The sequence below is a fragment of the Procambarus clarkii genome, chromosome 34 (genome assembly GCF_040958095.1).
Source record: "Procambarus clarkii isolate CNS0578487 chromosome 34, FALCON_Pclarkii_2.0, whole genome shotgun sequence".
NCBI classification, from domain to species: domain Eukaryota; kingdom Metazoa; phylum Arthropoda; class Malacostraca; order Decapoda; family Cambaridae; genus Procambarus; species Procambarus clarkii.
Window position 1 is genome coordinate 36,655,588 of NC_091183.1, and position 20,934 is coordinate 36,676,521.

Consider the following 20,934-nt stretch of genomic DNA (forward strand, 5'->3'; position numbering starts at 1 on the left):
TAGTTCCCATGGGATGGCATAAAAGCTGAACGTTGGCAAATAATCCGGTTAAAAAAGCAGGAAAAAATTAAACATATACAGTAGTACACTCAAAGTTACATTATACAACAGCCATGTAATGGATAACAAATAAACTTTACACTGCAGTACAGGTATATCATTACTGTCTCTGTATAACATATATATACAACTGTTGACATATTCAATAATGAAAGGAGTTCCTAGAGGAAACAAGCCATGAAAATGATATACAGAGATGGATAGTACACACTTTATTTACACACAAACACACTAGATTAGGTTTACAGGTAAGGGCTGTTGAAAACCTCACAGAATGATTGCCTGCATTGACATACATTAGCCATGGTAGTGAGAAGAACTAAGGAGGCCAGAAAGTGCCACACACTCTTAAGGTTGAGGGAAAGTGGTGCCAGAAATAAAATGCAATTGACACGAAATTGCAGTTTAGTGTACTGCCAATGCACAAAACAGCTGGAATACACTGAAAAAAATAAGCAAGATCTAAGTGTGATAATTGGCAAATTAAATTATAACAAGAAATAGTGACATGGCAATCAACAGTAGCAAATGAAATCTGAAGAGAGTACTGTATATACAGGCAAGAGCAGGCTGCAGAGAAACAAACAAATCCTGTTAAAGAAAGGAAAGAGACAGTAGTTGTGAATTATATACCTGAGTCAGTGATGTACTTCTCCTGTAAATTATGGAAACTGCGAGGACAAATTTTTAACATAGACAACTTCTATTTAAATAGACTAAATTGTGCATGATGAACCAGACAGTTTGACTCACTCAAAACAAGGAAAAAAATGGGCTTGGTGAAGTATATTTTCCCGACTGTCAAAACACTTTTGATTCTCCCCATCATAAACGGCTAGTACACAAGATAGAGAAACAAGCTGGGAGGGTAATGGACTGGTTAAGAGAGCACCTAACAAACAAGAGGGTCATAGCGAGTAAGGAAATAAGAGTGGAGGAAAGTGGTACGTAGAGTACTGCAAGGTTCAGCGTTTCCAACCCTACCGATTCTCAACAATATGAATGACCTTCCAAAGTAGGTAATATCTTACATGATAATAATGGCAGACACTGCAAAATAATATTACAACCTAAACAAGCTGCAGGATTGAGAAAACAAATGGCTACATGAGCTTAATCCTAGAAACTAAAATGTAGCAAAGCTATAAGGTTGAGTTAATGGATCTCAGTCTTATGATATTAGTAGAAAGCAGGACTAGATGAGATATGATCACCATATATAAAATATAGATGGGGCACAAGTGAAATTTTGAAACAAATGAGACAAATATAAGAAACTACTCATATGCAAAGTAAGTGGTAAGTGGAATGAGCTCCATGGAGGCAGAGGCTACGAAAACCATCTCCATTCATAACTTCAATATCAAGAGTGATAAGCCACTAGTATGTCAGAGGTATAACTGTATCAGGTACAATAGCTGTGAGGTGGGAACCAAGAGCTATAACTTACTCATCGTAGGCTTAAGAGGTAGTAATATGCGTAGTAAATTTGACTCCAATCGTGTTAATCTGAACTGGACACAACCTTCACCTGAGCGTGTGGTTAAAGCTAGACTTTGCTCTGCCTTGCTCAACAGTAACATATACAACACTATGTATTCAAATCATATATAAAAATGGTGGGTATTAGTGTCTTGCAGAATATGTTGTGTGTAATCCTTTCTGATGTGTTTTACTTAATTCATTCCCAGAAAAAAGTGGAAGTAAAAATACAAGATTTTATTTTACAAGTGTGTAGACAAGAAGAAAAGCAAGAGAAACAACTATTGTACACAGATCACCGAGTCCATGTAGCAAATGAGTCATAGAGATGTAAGGAAATTCTCATACCCTGCTTGGGTAGTCAGCAAATAGTGCACTGAATGAATGGAGGTTGTTGAAGCCAATTCCATCCACAACGTTAAAGAAGTTGAATATAAAATGCAATGAGAAGGTTGCAAAGAACTTTTCTTCCCCTTTTTATTTTATTTATAAAAAGAAAATGTAATGCTATTTCTATACACATACCATGAAAAATTATACAGTACACATTTTCTAATACCCTGTATTACAAATATATAAAATAAACTTTTGGGTTAGAACTTGGTGACATTTTGGATGTTACCATCTGAGGTGGCATTTAATTCTGTTGTCAATAGATTGTTACATTTACTGGGTTCATGAGCCAGTTTTGAAAACCTGAGTACTGGGTCATATATTTTTCTAGGTACCGGGACTGAACATGAATGACTCTTAAAAGTTTTTATTTTTCTTTCCTTAGCCACAAATGACGTAAGCAGTGAAAGGGTTAAGCATTGAAAATTATTATGAAACCCTGTATACAAACTTCACTAGTAGCATCTTACCTGACTGACCAAGGAAAATCTTGCAGACAAGCAAGATTTAAACCACTTATAAAACATTGAAAAGAAAGATATTACTTACTGTACTATTCAAATACAGTATTAAGCTGTAGCTTTATAAGTACTGCAATGACTACATTTTAGATAACTTGAATTTCTATAATATACAATATCACAATTTAAAGGAATTATATATTATATTTTTATTGCATATAACCTAAAAGCTACAACAGGCATTACATTTACAAAGTATACAAATAAATTTAATACATAATTACATAATATACATAAAATACTTTACAAAAATTTCAAGAGGCTTATGTAATGGAATCTTGTAGAAGTGTCCACACTGTTGAGAAAGAGCACAAGAACATAAGAATGAAGGCAACTGCAGAAGGCGTATTGGCCATACGTGGCCGCTCCTATTTTTAATCACCATTTTAATTGAATTTTTTAATCATAATTTAATTTTTAATCATATTTTTAATCTCATTCATATATACTGTATGTCTAACCTTTGGCAATTAGGTAATTAGTGCGTCAGATATAAACCGCCAGGAGGCGAAGCACATCGAGCCCGATCTCATTCTCGTGTAGTCAGTGATACGTAGGCCCTTGAGCCCAGGTCTAGTGATGAAGCTACTGTAGCAAGAAACTTGAGATGCAGAGTAATATTGCCAAGAGACAGTATTTGGAAGGTACTCTGTCCTACCAACACAATCTATTACAATTATGCTGCAATAAATAAGATGTGTTTTTTATGTCTGCACTTAGTAGACAGTCTGGGAGCCGGTCGGCCGAGCGGACAGCACACTGGACTTGTGATCCTGTGGTCCCGGGTTCAATCCCGGGTGCCGGCGAGAAACGATGGGTAGAGTTTCTTTCACCCTATGCCCTTGTTACCTAGCAGTAAAATAGGTACCAGGGTGTTAGTCAGCTGTCACGGGCTGCTTCCTGGGGGTGGAGGCCTGGCCGAGGACCGGGCCGCGGGGACACTAAAGCCCCGAAATCATCTCAAGATAACCTCAAGATAACTTACCCTAAGCCTAGCATATCTGAAAAATATCACGCAAGAGCAAACCAACGGGGCTCTTGATGAGTCAAACTCCAGCATCTAGTACAGTGTTCAATACAGGTTTCATTATGTAAAACTTACTCAGTACAAGTTTTATTATGTAAATGCCCTATAGATTGTTTCATGGTAACAATATTAATATTGAACACAGTTTATACTTACACAAAATTGTGTAAGTATAATATTTATTATACTTACACAATATTGTAATATTAATATTACACAATATTTATCTGGAAATTAGCCAAACAATAACATTACTCAAGAACAATTGAATTCACATTAACACAATTTTCACTGAATATTTATTCCTCTTTACATTATGATCATATAGCAATATATTATATTAGATATAGATTGGTGATCTGTGCTTTATCCTTCCCATTCTTCAAGAGACAGGATGTAGACACAAGAGAAGCAGCTGAAATGCCTCAGCCAAACACAACCCCACTCACAAATACCCGTCTCTACTGCTGGATGCACAAATAACTTATGACAGGAACAGTAGGCATCCATTAGTCTCAGGAGACTATGGAGTTGCGCTCTGGTTGTTGGTCTGGAGTGGCCTCACCAGGGCGCAAAGCCAGGGTAGGTTGATTCGGGGGAGAAGCTGTTACCCAGGCAGCAGGTCCCCCCTCTCCATGGCGCTGAAAGTCTCCAGTGGAAAGGCTAACAAATGGAACAAATGCACCAATAATCAGTGCTGGAGCTTAATAGTAGGTGTTAAAAAAAACATCAAAGACAAAGCTGAAGATCTGGATGTTCAACTTTTACAAGCTACCATTATGCCACGGTGTCTAAATGTTGTACTTTGGTCCTATTTCATCCTAAGAACTACAAACAACTTTAGAAATACTGTATGTCATTCTGCTGTTGATGTTCTTATAAGAAGATCTGACTTTACAATTCTTATAGAATACTGTATTACTTTTATTGTCATCAGTGGAAGACTGTTAAAATGGAAGACAATTTTTTGATTACAAATAATCTTACAGATAAGTATTTACACCAGCCACTTGGAAAGAATATGTACGTCACAATTACTATGCAAACGATGGCATAATTTGTACACAATTTTCATGTACTACTTTGTGATGTGCAGTACTAAGTACTGATGTGCAGTACTAAGTACTGATGTGCAGTACTAAGTACTCTCGCTCGCTCGCTCTCTCTCGCTCGCTCGCTCGCTCTCTCTCTCGCTCGCTCTCTCTCTCGCTCGCGCTCTCTCGCTCGCTCGCGCTCTCTCGCTCGCTCGCGCTCTCTCGCTCGCTCGCTCTCTCTCGCTCGCTCGCTCTCTCTCGCTCGCTCGCGCTCTCTCGCTCGCTCGCGCTCTCTCGCTCGCTCTCTCTCGTTCGCGCTCTCTCGCTCGCTCGCTCTCTCTCGCTCGCTCTCTCTCGCTCGCGCTCTCTCGCTCGCTCGCTCTCTCTCGCTCGCGCTCTCTCTCTCGCTCGCTCTCTCTCTCTCGCTCGCGCTCGCTCTCTCTCTCTCGCTCGCGCTCGCTCTCTCTCGCTCGCTCGCGCTCTCTCGCTCGCGCTCTCTCGCTCGCGCTCTCTCGCTCGCGCTCTCTCGCTCGCGCTCTCTCGCTCGCGCTCTCTCGCTCGCGCTCTCTCGCTCGCGCTCTCTCGTTCGCGCTCTCTCGCTCGCTCGCTCTCTCTCGCTCGCTCTCTCTCGCTCGCGCTCTCTCGCTCGCTCTCTCTCGCTCTCTCTCTCTCGCTCGCTCTCTCTCGCGCTCTCTCGCTCGCTCGCTCTCTCTCGCTCTCTCTCGCTCGCGCTCTCTCTCTCTCTCTCTCTCGCTCGCTCTCTCTCGCTCGCTCGCTCTCTCTCGCGCTCTCTCAACAACATGGCACGTCTCCTAAAAGTGTGGTATAATACTTCTCCATGCAGGAGGCTACCAGCTCATCTACAGCCAATATCAAAAGCAACAAAGCCCCAAGTGTAAATTTGTTCTTTTACAAGAAAAAAAATTCAGGCATGAATTTACCCAGTTTTGTTGTCAAGGTTTTATGTGAACCACCAAATATGAGATCCACATTATAGAAATCTCTATGGAATACAAATTCTTACTGAAACACCTACATTAGACTGACTTGCATAGCCAAAACCTGTTTAATAAAACCACTTTCAACTGCATTTTTTAATTACCTAATCATTATATAGGAAGTGACTAAAAAAAATCATGTGTCAGTACTATATACTTAAATAAAATAGTAGCCTAACTTTTTAATTGTTTCAAACTAAATATGACTAGCACCATCAAATATCTTGCATGTCCATTTTTGCTATCTGACTAAATTTAAAATGTTAAATAGAATTAAAAATTTACATCTTCAAGAAATGTTCTACTTTTTGTTTTTAAACAATTTAAATATGTAATTTCTCTGCATAAAATTTCCTTAAATTATTTTCATGTAAAACACAGCATGTGAATAGCAGCTGAACATTCTGTGGTGTTCTATGTCCAAGTCTCCATGGGTAGAAGGTACTCCTTGGTCCCCACACCTGGCTTCAAGATTTCATCCTTCAGAAAGTCCAGAGGGAACTGAACCAAATGTCCCTGCAAGAAAAGGAAACTATTAAACAATTTAATTACAATGATTATAGGCTTAAGACTTACACAAGATCCCCTGTACATTGAAACAAAACTTAAAAATTACACAATACAGTACGACAAAATTATAATCATTGGAAAACTCATGCCGAGCCATCAAGTTACCTGAACTTGCTGTAGCCTTGCTTGTGCATCTGTTGGGTTCACGTGTGCAAGAGTCATAACATTTCTCAGCTCATCCACTGCCTGAAATGTTGTTGCACTGTTGCACGGGTAGCAGGAGAACACCTGTCATCCAGAAAACGTCAAATTATAGTGCAAACAAGACATGCCAAATATTGTATCTCGTTCACATGATATAACTAAAAACTTCATCAACTATTACATATTAAATGAGTCTGTAAAAAGGTTGTATCAGCTCAAGACTTTCATTTGTAGCAAATGCTGTTCAAGACCTGCGAGACTGGCATAAATTCCTCAATAACTCCATTTTGCTCATCACTAAGAAATTTTAACTTAAATTTTTATCGGAAAGTGAAGGAAAGAATGTATGGATAAACAGGTTAATGAAAGAAGCAAAACAATATATAACTTGCTGACTGATATGAAGTTTAAAACTATGCTGCTACAAGTGAGAAGAATGTTAATGTCTGCTTTTTAATGAAAGAAAATTATGGAATAACAAGAATGGAGGAAATGAGGAATCACAAGAATGGAGAAAGTAATGAGTTAATAATGCAGAGCAAAATGGAAATAACTCCTGAGAAGAGTAATAAGAGCGCATAGTGAAACTAATGTGTGTGTTAAGAGCAACAATAGCGATATCAGATCAGACATGAGGTGAAAGCATCTTCCATATACAAATGAGAAAAAGACAAGTAAAGCAGAATGTAAAAAAAAAATAAGCCCCCTCATTCTAGTGCCTCAATGACATACACAAGTTTAACGAGTAAAAATACAAAAATCTTGAAAGAAATATAATCAATCTACTGTAAGTAGAACCTCACCTCCTCGTATATTAATGTGTTTTTATTGGCAATGTAGGACCAGACATTGACAAAGAAGGCATCAGAGATGGGGTCACAAACATCAAAGGCTGGCACCTGACAGTCCTGGATACCCAGGTGTTCACAAAACAAGTATTTCCTCATACTGCCGGCAAACACCCCAGCCTGGTATGGCTTACCATTCATAATACTCTCCTCAAACTCTTGGTCCTGTAAGAATATTATCACACACTGTAAACTGACTATGCAATCTTGGTGCAGCTTGGTGGGCAATATTCTGGCCACAATAATGTATTTACAATATTAATATTTGCAAATACATCAAATACAAGACTGAACATTCATATATCAGCAGTTTTTTTTGGAATTGTCTTAACTACAAACAAATACAAAAATATGAATGAAAATATGCAGCAAAGTACCTTAAGATTCTTTCAGTGAAAGAACTGCAAACTGGTAATCCAAATACTGTAAATTAATCAATTTACTGTATATATATATCAAACTATTTTGTCTTAATATTAGTTAAATATTAAATTAAGAAGGCACTTTACCTCAATGACAAGACACACTTCAGAATCTCTATTTCCATTAAGGCTGCGATCATTGATATTTGCCGATCCAGCAATAACAAATCGATCATCTACAATCATTAATTTGGAATGGATGTATACAAGCTCTGACACTGGATGGTCGCCCAGGTTCTCATGTGTACGCAAGGAGCAGAACGACACGTACCGCTCCCAGTCTGTGACACCACGCTCTTTCAGGCAATGAATCACACTGGATTTACCGCTGCAGTAATAAAAAGTTATTGAAACACTACATTTTTTTATGATAAATAAAATATGCAATAGCATTCAACTGATGTGTGATCAGTATACATTATATATTAAGTTTACTAAAACAGTAGATCAAAATCTATGATGAGTGATGATCAAAAACATGATGAGTTATATTTGTTACAAAATCCCCCTAAATACTTGGCAATTAAACAATAATAAAGATTTCAAGACCCAATACATTAGGATTTTCGATGTTACACTGAATAAGTTATAAAGCTTGCCTGTTCTACTGCCTGAAAATAGCTCACACTATAAATTAACAATCAACATATAGCAAGGGTGTGCTGTGCTTCATGATTCTCAACTTTATCCTAAATACAACAAAAGTTATATCCAAATAGTCTGTTGTTGCCTTACCGGGATATACTCATGTAATTCCAGTATACAATGTACTGCATTGCTATACCGCTTGATTTGCCAATCATTCCTTCAAAGGCTGGCAGGAGAGGCAGCAGGATGAATACTCGGAAAACTTCACCATTGCTAAAAATGTTAAGAAAACAAGGCTTTGAGTTAACATCAAAAAACATCTTACTCAGTTAGGAAGCCACCGGGACCTCTTTTTTTACTGAATGGGGTGAGAATAGCTTGAGCTACCTCATCCCTTTGTGTGTATTTTACCTCAATAAACTTATTTCAATTTCAATTTCAGTTAGGAAGGGGTCCAAGTTTATCATCAATATACCCCTGTCAGCCATCCTGGCCTGAACATAGTCTTTCTTGTGACTCCCTAGCATCTTAAATGACTCTGCAGCGATGCCTTAATTTAAATGTAGTACTGTACTGTCGTACTGGTGCCATTATGTTGACCAGCCTGTGCATGATTATGGTCATAAGACACAGCAAATCTTTACCTTAAGGAGCAACTGAATGAGAGTTCAGAAAACATTTTATACAGTAACAGTAAAACCATTTAATGAAACTTTAAAAATCAAATATATAATAAGATAATGTTAGAGATTTAGAACGTGCGATTAAACACACAAATCTTACTTATGTGCTCGGACAATGCGGTCCACAATTTCATGACCAATGTAATTGGTAACCTCTTTCTGTTCATTAATATTGCCACATGTGATGAAGAACTGGTTTTCTATATATATGTAGTGTTTGGCTTTCCGAATAAGATCAACATACGCGGCAAAAATACTGGCTTCGTCTTCGTCCAGTCCTGCGCTCCAATTGCCCACGCTACGTACAACCTGGAAAATAAACATTAAATTCAAATATATTTTGTAAAACATTAAATGAAGGCTGTCGTGGTCACCTGAACCTGGTGCCTCCCGAGGCATGCCATACACATAACTCATTCACAATACAAACTGGATGAATACAAAATGGATGGTGAACAAAATACATATTCATCAAATTTATCTGCCTATTTTTTATCCATTTATTTATCTAATTATGTGCTACCCATCAACCTATTTATAATTTCTCTCTTAATGGTGAACTCCTTTACCAACATATATATTTATTTATGTATTCCATTTCCAATTTGATGTCAAACAGGTGGATGCAAGGCAGCATAAACCTTGTTTTGTAATGCGGTAAATATAACCCAACAAGCACAAAGGTATGCATGAAACTATTAAATGTTTTATAGTTCTTCTTTGAAAAATAAGGCAAAAAGAAGAAGAAAGAGCGAGAGTGTAATGTTGGAAATATCGATGTATTCGATAACGTATGAAATACATCGAATACATGTTGGAGACATCCTCACCTGACACTTCACTTGATGCTTAGGTTCCATGTTAGATGGCACGAAATACTCCCTGTTGTACGACCTCGGCACCAAGTATGGATAATTAGCATTAGGTTTAACCTGAAATATAAGGAACAAAAATACATTTTGGATATTTATTAAGCAATACTAAATACAAATGGTGGTAGTAGCACTTACTCTTCCCTTAACTGGTATTAAATCAAGTACTTTATTACACACACTTTACTAGGAATTATTTTCTATAACAGTGTATTAAAATTTGAAATATTCTTTCAGTCCACCTTAGAAAATCATTTTATAAATGTAGAGGGAACAATGTCAACTAAGTATGGTCGAACTACGGCAAATGTGATCGAATGTTGTAACTCACAGGTACGAAGACGTCGGCTACTTGCCAACCTTCTTGCTGAAGCACAAGTGATAGTCCTCTAACTTATTTTAAAAGCAGCATTAAAGCAAAAATGGAATAATTTATAGTTAGAAATGAGATAAGCAAAGGCAAGTTGAACATTAACATACGGTGTTAGTTATTAGTAAGCTTTAAAGTTCAGTTAGTTATTAGTAAGTTTAAAGTACAGTATGTTATTAGTATGCTTTAAAGTACAGTATTGTATTGCAGAATGAATATATAAGACAAAATTAAGAATAAATAGTAACAACGAGTCACAATAACGTGGCTGAAGATATGATGACCAAACCACACGTCAGAAAATGGAGAAATGACATCGTTTCCCCATTTTCCGATGTGTGGTTTCGTCATCATAAGAATAAATATATAAGATATGTTGGCAAAAAGCTACCAGAGACACACACAGAAAATAAACTGTGAAGATGGCTTGGATAGCTGTACTGCATGCGAGAGGAGAATGTTATAGAAGTGCAAATTAACAGTTGCAAGAAACAAGTGTAGATGAAATGTTGCAGAAAGAGTTTGCTTTGAAACCATTTTTTGAGAGACGTGACAATACATGGAAGCATGGGCCCTCAAAGGCCCAAGAATAGGATAGTATATCCCTTTAGTTGTAAAAATTCAATCTAACTTGCTGTATTAAAGTCAAGGATATATACAAGAGGAATAAGGGGCCTCACAATGTTTGATCCACCACATTTTATGTGGTTAATGAGGCACTGATTAAAGACAAAAGGAAATTATATGAAGCAGCCAACCACCACCACTAGGTGGACCTATGTGGTAAGTAAAAACATCTTTAAAGTACAATATTTCTAGTTGTTGTCCATTACCATAAATACAATGGTAACTAACTTTATGTAAAGTTACAATGGTAACTTATTTTACATAATATACCTAAAATTCAGCCTGAGCATGGACATTCCATAGGCGAATAGCAAAAAAGTGAAAAATAAATTTACACCAGCATTAAAGGCGTACCTTTTCAGTTTTTACAGCATTCCAGCGTTGAATAAAATGGCGAGCTGCATCACGAGCAGCTGGTCCCTCAACAAAGAGGCCAATGTCATGCCACGGCATACGTGGAGTGTGATGGCGATTAACAATATCTGAGAAGAATGTGTATTATACTTCAGTGATACAACTAAGCATTTGTAGCAAACATTTCTTGTATATTTGGGAACTGAAAATTAATATACAAAAGCTTCTTTCTGGTAAATATGCCTTATAGTGATCCATTGCTGCTACCTGTTCCTTACTATTTAATTATACAATACAATACCCATGTTAATATTCTAATTTAGTAGTTACTGCTGTCAGCAATACCTTACCTTTGAAGGGTTCATCCAAGTTATCCAGATCTTTACTGATCCAGTTGACATAGTCTTTACCAACCCAGAGATGAGTTGAGGTCGTATCTTCCATGGTGACCAAGTTGTGGGCATGGGCAAGTGAAGAGCAGCTGCCCATTTTCTCTTTGGTAGCCAACTTAAGTTTGTGACGCTTGTAGAACCTACATACATACAGACAACACCCAACGGTCAATGAATATCATCAGCAATGTAATAAAGATTTGTCGTTTCATTACACTATTTTATATAACTCTAATGAAACAAAATATTATATACACACTAACTCAAGCTTCATTACAAAAAAATATTTTATATTTATCACTTTATCCCTCTATACCTTATGCTCCTACATTTTATTACTTTACACACATTTTCACAATTTTGAAGAAAATCAACAGTATTTCTGAAACTGTAACATATAAATAGAAGTTGTATAATGTAAAGGTCAACTGGCATGAAGGTAAACAAACCTATTTCTTGAGTTCTGTACCGTCTCTCCTTCGTCAGATGAACTATCTGAAATTTCAGAGTCCGAACTGTTTCTCCTGGAAATTAGGAGTACGGCATGTAGAAATATTTCATATCATTAGGCACACACATTTTGCACACACATCCATGTTTTAGTACAAAAATTCATGCAGGCATAACTATTTAGGCTACTGAATAAAATCATTTAATTATTCTAATGCTTGGGTCAGTCAACTTTAGCACACCTTTGACATGCATCAAATCTTTTAAGTCTCCTTTTCTACTTTTTAAGCCAGTTAATGATGCACTCAAATGAATTAACATATCAAAATAGGATAAAAAAACAGCTCAAATAAAATTAAAAATAAAGTGTTTAACACAATATTTGGCAATGCAATAATCTGTGAAACTCTTGCTGTGTGTGTGTAGTAGTAGTAGTAGTACAATAATGGTACAGGTGACTTGCATGACTGAGATAGTGATTTTAGGACTGACAGTGAAGCTACGATGACTTGCTGTGATGATGTGACTTACAGTGAGATGGTAGTGGTGGCAACTAATTGTTTTGGTGGAGGCGACTATGGTGATAGGTGAAAGGGATTTGTGAGGGGTGGTGGGACAGCCCTCTTGAAAAAATTCACTGAACTTTACATTCTATTTCACTGTAGTGACCTACTTTAAAACCATTATGGGTACCCCCCCCCCCCAAAAGAAAAAAAAAAAGAGATGTGACATATATTTGCCCAAATACAGTAGCATTATTATTTTGATAATAATGGAACTACAAGTATTATGAAAGAAACAACTAATTAACAATAAAATGTGAAACTTCATATTCCCTGTAAGCAGTTCATACAACACTAAACAAGTCTAACTATGCTAGTTTCACCTGCTTATTAAATACTGTACTTCCTAAAAAAAAAATTAAATAGCATTTAACCAAGCAAATCTGTAGTAAATTAGATTGAGAGTTTTAGTTTTTGCATAAATACTGATTATTCCAAAGAACTTGCATTAAGGGAAGCAAACACTGCAACTGAACAAATTCCGCTCAAAATCTGATGTTAATTGACTTACCGATGTAACTGAGGTAGCTTATGAGCAGTCCACGCTCGCACTTCCCGCCCCTTTTCTTTTACTTCCTCAACAAGCTCCAGACCTATTTTGCGTACTTCCCTAAAGCTTTTCCCCATTTTCCCTTCACGCTGTTCATCGTCACTGCTCTGGTCACTCAACTGAGATGGATCTTTAACAGATTTTGGCTCACGTCTAAAGAATCTGGACTTGGCATTTAATGTCTTTGCGGAAGATTGTAAGGGCATACTTTCAATAGCTGTAGATTCTCCTGAAATTTTCTCATTACTAATATTATTTTTTGCATCTTCAGAAGAGGTTTTATGAGCCGTCATCTCTATTCCTACTGTACCACTGTGATCCACTGTGTCTTCACCATGAACCACTGAAGCATTTTCAGCAACATTTCTCTCTGGACTTTCATCAGACCTCTTTGGGGATTCAGATTCATTTGGATTTAGGAAGAGTGAACTGGCAGTGGTACTCTGTGTCGTGTTACCACAAACGGAGGCATCCAAAGATGTTCTTCTGCTACTGGGTGTTGATCGGTTAACTGTGTTCATTAGCACCTCATTTGTCCCACGCACCAACTGCTGCAGAGCGCTTCCTAGGATTCCTTGGCGAACTGGAGATGCCTGCACTCCAGCATGTCCAATGTCTACAAGCCTATGTCAATAAAATTCTATCATTGGTCATATAAAATGACTTTAAAATAAATTATTATGATGAGAAAGTGTATTGTTATATTGTTATAATTACTCTACTAAATATTGTAAAGCACACCTATGTTACGCACAAAATTAGCAATAACCTATTATTGGATATATTATTTTGTAAGTTGCAAAGTGAGCAACAGCTTGCAAAAGATGGTTACATCAAATCTCATTGGGCTGCTGAGGAAAAAGTATGAAAGACTATTCCAGTAAATAATGCAATATCTCAACACTGAGCATCTAAAATTGCTACCTGAAAACTGTCCTAAGTTCTTACTTGTGTCTATAATCATCCCATCGTCCAAAGGCCAGGTCAATTCCACTGACGAATGCATACATCTGATCGATGATGACGAGCTTTTCATGGTGAGCCCAGTACAGCACTCCTCCTGATAGATGATCTGGGTGACGAAGTACCTACACAGAATACGGAAATTACAGCACATTAACAAAGTAGTTGTCCTTCCTGTCCAATTAAAAAGATATCAAGCATCTTTAAAAAGTAAACAAATGGGGATTACAAAACATTATCGTGTATTTAACTGTAGTCTTATTACTGCACAGAAAATGGCTCATGAAGAAGAACACAAAAGTTGTGGACTAGGATCCCAGAAAGCACCAAACTCACTACTGTATTCACAGACCAAAGACCAGAAGGAAGAAAAAACTCTTGAAATAAATCAGTTGAAATTGCTTCATATATCTGAAAGATGTACTGAGCAGCAAGGTTTCTCAGCTACAGTTAATGTGTTGCGGTCAGCTCTTGTGATACCCCGAAGGTGTGGAGTGAGTTTATAACTACTGTACTGTACACATATTTCATATAATGTTGTAATTATGACATTAGGTCAGCCATTTTCTGTAAAGTTGTGTAAACTAACCTAACTATAAATATACAAATAGGACATTTATGAATAAGGTTATGATTGATTGATTGATGACTGATGTGCTTGAGAAAGATGACCGAGCCACCATACCTCTAAATTATAAACAACAAATTATACAAATGGGCTAGAGCATATGCATAACAAAATTTCAAACATTTCCATGAAGAACTTTACTTTATAATAGAGCAAAATGAACTAGAGCCTATACAGCTGCTGAAGAAGCTACCTCCCGCAGATCAGTTATCACTCCACACCATCAGATATCACAAGAGATATCACACACAGATATCACACACAACATGAACAATGTTACCCCATAACACCCCAACAAAGTTATGTATAAAGATTCCATTAAATACTGTACCTTGATATTGGGATGAAGTTGGTTAACAGTATGCTTTGTAAGAAGAGAGCTGATCCCCAAAGCCAGTTCTACCTCCTTGTATAGCAAGATAAATACTCTCACTCCACTTTCAGCTTTCCTTCTTAGTATTTCTCCCAACCTGGAAATGTTGTCTGTTACCTTATATAATTATTATTCAAACCTACTTCTTTAACATTAAATTTATGCTGATGTTACTGAACATCCGATCTATCTGGTCTTTATATAACACTCAAGACACTGGACGCGTCTGTGAACAACTCGTGTACAGGGGGTAAGGAGGCACGAGGCCGCCATAGAAATAAGCCCTAAAATGTTCATAGAGGTAGCCAAAGATTCTGAAGATTCTGCAAGGTCAAAGGAGAACACTTTCCGAGTCTCAGAGCAAGCAAAGTTCAGATAGCTCAGAATATAATGGAGTATATGATGGGACTGCTGCCACCTCTCAATGACCAAGCATAGATGGTAAGCGAGTCGAGTCAAGACAAGGTCTGGACTTCCGTGCACTGGTCACAAACCAGTGCATTTCTATGGGCCATTGCTCCTCGTGCCTCTGATGGGGGCTAGATTCTAGCTCGTGGTCCCCAGTAGGCCTATAATTCCACCCACATCGACTGATGCCAAATTCTAAAGAGATACATATTAGCCTGGATAGCTCTGGGAAGCAGTAGGGGCTCCTCCTAGAAAATACAAAATTACTATAGGTACACCATGCATTAAGCTTGCACACAGATATCAAGTACAGGTACCTAAAATATAGAAAATGTACACTGTACCTAAATGTATACTGTTTACAATCCTACTACTACTACTGTGCACTTCAGATTAGAAGATTCTCAAACATCCTGTACTCAACCCTACACCAGACCAAGACCAAAGTGATGCCACTAAAAAAAAAAAAAAAAAAAAGATGGAAGGCATTATCCTGTTTCCACGAACCTCCAACGTCGTCCTGTTAGGTCAGGTCGCTTAAGGTAAATTTGTGGGCTCATCCACCAGTCGGTAATAAAAATTTCCTCCTTCGCCCCCTCAAGCATGTCTGCCACATCCCACATGTACCGGGCACCATCCACGTACCTGAGGTATAAACAGGCAACACATCATTACTCATGGCAACACATCCTCTTTTTGTACACAAGCTTAGTCGAAACTTAATGCTGTCATCTAATATCAAACCTAAAAAATAATGAGAACAAATATGTTCATAAAGAAATGTGATGAGTTTGGTGAGCTGTTTTAAAACTTGCTGGGAGAAATAATTCCATGGTGTATTTAGGCCTCATTCCAGGTATTGGAACCAGCTATATCAGATGAATAACTATGCTCTAAATCTTTTCAGTCCAATGATATACAATAATTATATGCAGTAACAAGATTTATTTTAATAACCCTCATCTATAAAACAGATACTACTAAACAAGGTAATTCCATAGGGTGGCTATCCATAAAGTGCTAGACAGTCCCATAACTCACCAGCGAGCATAGGACCCACGCCGGACTGGGGCAAAGGATCCATATCGCAGATCTTGGTTGGTGAAGTCTTTGGCTGTAATGAACATATATATGGTAATACTATAAGGCAAATTATAAGTCATGCTTAATATTTATACACATGGAAAGATTAAAATACAGTAATCTATGTTTTGAAGAGTTAAAGATAGTAAAAGAAAACTATAATACTAAATTTATTTTGTCTACATACGTAGACAAAATCCAAGTACCCGTAGAGACAAATCATAATTGAAGAACACATTTTCCCTGTAAGATTTGTACCAAATTTGTTATGTTCGCGAAAATCTTTACACGCAAAACATTCTCTTCAATGAAGTCTATTCTGCTTAGAGAACCTATAGTGAAACCAGCCCTTGGAGCTTTATTCATTCCCTTCAGTGGTATTAACCAAATATGTACTTTGTACATATTATGTACTTAAATATCAACACTTGACTTTCTAATTCCTTCCACTTTTAGCAGCATCACGAGAAACCAGTTCCACACGACTAGCAAAATATTTCAAATAGGCACGAAACAAATTGCTTACCATATTTACGTTGTGTTTTAGTAATGACTGAATACCACTCCTTTTTGCTGCTCTCTGAGTCACACTTTATCATCAGTGACCTGTGGGAAAGAACATATCAACATACTTCTAGATCATGATGTATTTGGAAAGGCCATATCTATGTTATCATATATGTCTACTTTATCACATACCTGGAGCTACCTGGAGAGGGTTCTGGGAGTTGTTCTACTTCCCGAGCCCAGCCTGAGGCCAGGCTCGACTTGTAACAACACGTTTATGTAGGAGTAATTTTATTGTAGGTTTTTGTTTCAACAAAGAATTGATGAGTGGTGGTAGAAAGAAGGTTCTTCCAGACACCTCGTGTTAACACTAACTGTGTGACTTAAGTAAGATGCATTTCAGAACCAAGATTTTTATTACATAAAGACTATAGATACAGTAATCTATGTACCATATTATAGCATTAAAGCTTCATTAACACAATTTCATGTTTGATCTCCTTGCATAGAACTGGGAATTAAATATAAAATAATTCATACATTGTTCCTGAAACTGATGATAGTTACCCATCCTACAGTATTCTCAGCCATCCAGTAGTTAGCGAGTGTCTCACGGCTCTTCCTATTCTGATCATGAGTAATCTGCTACACAAGTCAATTTACTATGCTCGCCCCAACAAGAACAGCTAAAGTGACAATTTGCATTGAGACAATAGTTAATTCCTAAACACTCAAAGCATTTGAGAGCCCAATTTTGCATCACAAAGATTCCTCACTCACCTGAAATTATACTTTAGATTTAAAACCCTAATTTTAGTTATAGCAAAAATGAATCTGTTTAATGTAAGATTAAGGCCAAATCTGTAGGACACATACCTCGAGAGATTAGATATGAGAAGACTGTTGCGAGCACCAATTAGTCTATAGCTGTGAGAGATCTGGAAGCCAGAGTCCATGAGCATTACAGTGCGCACTTGACCGCTCTCTGGGGCCAGGAAGAAGAGGCACGTTTCCTTCAGTACCAGCCAGCGGTTCTTATATTTTCCTGTACATGTTGAACACCTGAAGGGAGTAAAGACTATAAATTAGATTTAAAACATACATTGGCATACACCTTAAAAGTCTGGTCACAGCACCTTTTATCATATTCAGACAAATGTCTAAATCAACATTCATTAAAGAAATGTATTCCACATTTAAAGTATATGAGTTTCCAGGCTGTCTGATGAGTTGTCTAACTTGGTATACAGTATTTAATTCAGCATAAATTTTAGTATAGTACTTATGAAGCCACAGCAAAGTTCACATTACTCGAGGAAGGCTTTTCCATGTTAATTCAACAGTTATACAAGTGGTTTTGTTGTAATTTGTCAATACTGCACAAAATAAAGAAGCCACTAATAATTCAGTCTGTTCTCCCAAGCACTCCCAACATCACAAACTGCTGTACTCAATTGCCCAAATTGTACTCAACAGGACAGAGATTGGACCAAAGAGCCAGAGCTTAAACCCCACAAGCACAACTAGGCGAGTACACCACATCAATTTTGCAAGCCACTACATACCATATTTAGTTCATCAATTTTTGGCTTTAGTGAAATATACTTTTCAGAGGAATTGATTGAATAATTTAGAAGGACAAGAGAATTTAGTAACATAAATGATTCACAAAACTTTATTGATAAACATTCTTTTGTAGACTTATCATTTTAACTAATGACTAAAAATATTTCAATTACAATCTCTACTTCCTTAAAAAGAAGACATGAAAAGTAAACCTGTTATTGCAAATTCATAAGTATTCTACAAACTTGTACAACTTCAGCAAACTTTGGGATGATAGGGAATATTTTTAACATTACCACAATTTTTAAGCACTGAGTAAACTAACAAAACCACAAGAGTATAACAAATACAACACAAAAGTCAACTTCACACTACTAACACCCTCACCAGTTACAGCAACCATGCGGGTTCCCGCTGCCGGTCCTCTTGCCAACATATCCCTCTTTAATCTTCTCTCCCAGCTCATTGATGAAGGATACAGGAGATATCTGGAACAAGTATCTCATTATATACCCACATATATTATACCCATCATTATTACAGTATCAGAGGCCAGCAATTAGTTAACCTTTCAGCAAATATAGAAAATATTGCCGGAACAAAGATCAAAGTCTTCAAGACTTGACTAAGCAGGCTCCAATGTGACGTACAGGATGAGAGTGTTTGTGAATACTATGTGGGCCTTTGGGCCACTGCCAACACCAATATTATCCACAAAGTCATTAGGAAAGCTAAGATTCAAGCTGGTCTACAGAACCAAAGGAAATCTCAGAACTGGATACAGATAATCCCTCATATAGTCATTATTCTTATTTCTCACTTCCCGTGGATCTGGAGGCTACACTTGAGAAAAAAGGTGAGTAGTATAATGAAAAGTTTCTCAAGATGAATAGTGGGGATCATCCACAAGTTCTCTGCTTCATGTCCCCAACACAACCACTAGAGATAGTGGCCATCAGGTAAATCAGTTAGATTAGATATTAACAAAATGAATAACATATATAGCTATGCTTACTCTTATCAATCTTTGAAGAATATCAGCATACATGTGGATTATTAACCATCACTGCAAATGTTCATGCACTTCTAGTGGCAAAATTTAAAACTTATCAATTTAATTTAAAACACATACAGTACTGTATACTGTATATATAAACCAAACAATATGAACAACTAAATTAAAATATAGTGATTTCCTACTTATAATAAAAGAAGCACCTCAAAAAAATCCAGCACAGCATGATGACTACGGAAGAGCGGGTGGCGAAGAAGGTTTTCAAGGTAGGTCTCCAGGTCGGCCTTTACAGTGTCGTCCATTGTCTGCAGGGCTCGACGAGGATACCTGCGCCATACACCATGCTATTACTACGCTTATAACTACTCTCTAATTCACGATTCCAATTTTAATCATGCTGCTATTCTTTATTAGCTGAAGATACAGTGAAAATCTAATCAGCATTTTCTCCTAATTATTTTTATGTTATGATTGAAATGCTCTGGGTTTTAGTGCATTAAGTATTGTGCTGCACATCTCTTACCTTCAAATTTTCAAGTGTTCGTGTATCATATGTATGTACTCTTGAATAAATAAAATATTAATATCATTACAGTATTATTATTATAACTACTGTATGGTCATATTATCATCAAAAGATAAACAGTTATAACTATGTATGGAAACTAATGAATACACTGTATGAGTGTAACATGTATGAATAAAAGAAGTGATCTGTATGTATTCATGAAGGAATTAATCAAATTGGTCACTAGCCTACTATGTCCTGATGTCTTACAAATGCTGATACATTAGTAAGCAAAATGAAATACTTATGGAAATGCCAGGCATATAAATAATACAAGTTGAATGTGTTTTAAGTATGAATGCCACAAATTAAAATATAAATATTAGTTGACTGAAATGTGATAAGTGTTCATCTGAACAAAAACAATAAAGGTCAAAATTAGTGCATAAATTAATGTATAGAGAAATAAACCTCACAGCTGATGATGTAAAGTGTCTGGCAACCCTTTCAGAAGAGTAAACTTGACTGAACAGACTGAGGGACAGTGCCAGATTGAGGGACAGTGCCAGACTGAGAGACAGTCTTCAAATACAACAGAAGGCGCCAATAAAGTGTTCCACAGGAAGGTATCAACACTAAGTCCTGATGCAAACATTATCAGAATGAAGAAGGCTGCAAACATTCATTATATATAATTATCCATACCCAATTTCCCACTTTCAGTGGGTGGAGAGGCACCAACCAGAACAATGTTGTTGACCAGACCACACACTAGAAATTGAAGGGACGACGACGTTTCGGTCCGTCCTGGACCATTCTCAAGTCGATTGACTTGAGAATGATTACACAACAATGTTGTGTAATATACTGTACTGGATTATTAAAAGAATTATAGATATTAAATACCACAAAATTAAAACTCTCTCTTGAGCTAC

The 20,934-nt window shown here is 37.0% G+C and overlaps 1 protein-coding gene across 9 annotated transcripts in view; it reads right to left on the minus strand.

Annotated features, from left to right (window-relative positions):
- Positions 1-257: 257 nt before the first annotated feature.
- The window catches only part of LOC123762051 (phospholipase D1), a 38,285-nt gene continuing 17,608 nt past the window's right edge, over positions 258-20,934 (minus strand). For 8 of the 9 annotated variants that reach the window (XM_069335815.1, XM_045748270.2, XM_045748271.2 and 5 more), the window contains 19 exons: positions 19,695-19,818; positions 18,864-18,964; positions 17,787-17,972; positions 16,930-17,009; positions 16,362-16,434; positions 15,828-15,965; positions 14,871-15,009; positions 13,897-14,036; positions 12,910-13,572; positions 11,835-11,909; positions 11,344-11,525; positions 10,994-11,121; positions 9,601-9,702; positions 8,871-9,079; positions 8,235-8,360; positions 7,587-7,827; positions 7,033-7,242; positions 6,191-6,313; positions 258-6,031 (listed from right to left, as the gene is read on the minus strand). In XM_069335815.1, the coding sequence (XP_069191916.1) occupies positions 5,930-6,031; positions 6,191-6,313; positions 7,033-7,242; positions 7,587-7,827; positions 8,235-8,360; positions 8,871-9,079; positions 9,601-9,702; positions 10,994-11,121; positions 11,344-11,525; positions 11,835-11,909; positions 12,910-13,572; positions 13,897-14,036; positions 14,871-15,009; positions 15,828-15,965; positions 16,362-16,434; positions 16,930-17,009; positions 17,787-17,972; positions 18,864-18,964; positions 19,695-19,818 (3,142 nt within the window). In that variant the 3' untranslated portion in view covers positions 258-5,929. The remainder of the gene's footprint in view (positions 6,032-6,190; positions 6,314-7,032; positions 7,243-7,586; positions 7,828-8,234; positions 8,361-8,870; positions 9,080-9,600; positions 9,703-10,993; positions 11,122-11,343; positions 11,526-11,834; positions 11,910-12,909; positions 13,573-13,896; positions 14,037-14,870; positions 15,010-15,827; positions 15,966-16,361; positions 16,435-16,929; positions 17,010-17,786; positions 17,973-18,863; positions 18,965-19,694; positions 19,819-20,934) is intronic. The other variant, XM_045748267.2, reaches the window with a different exon arrangement.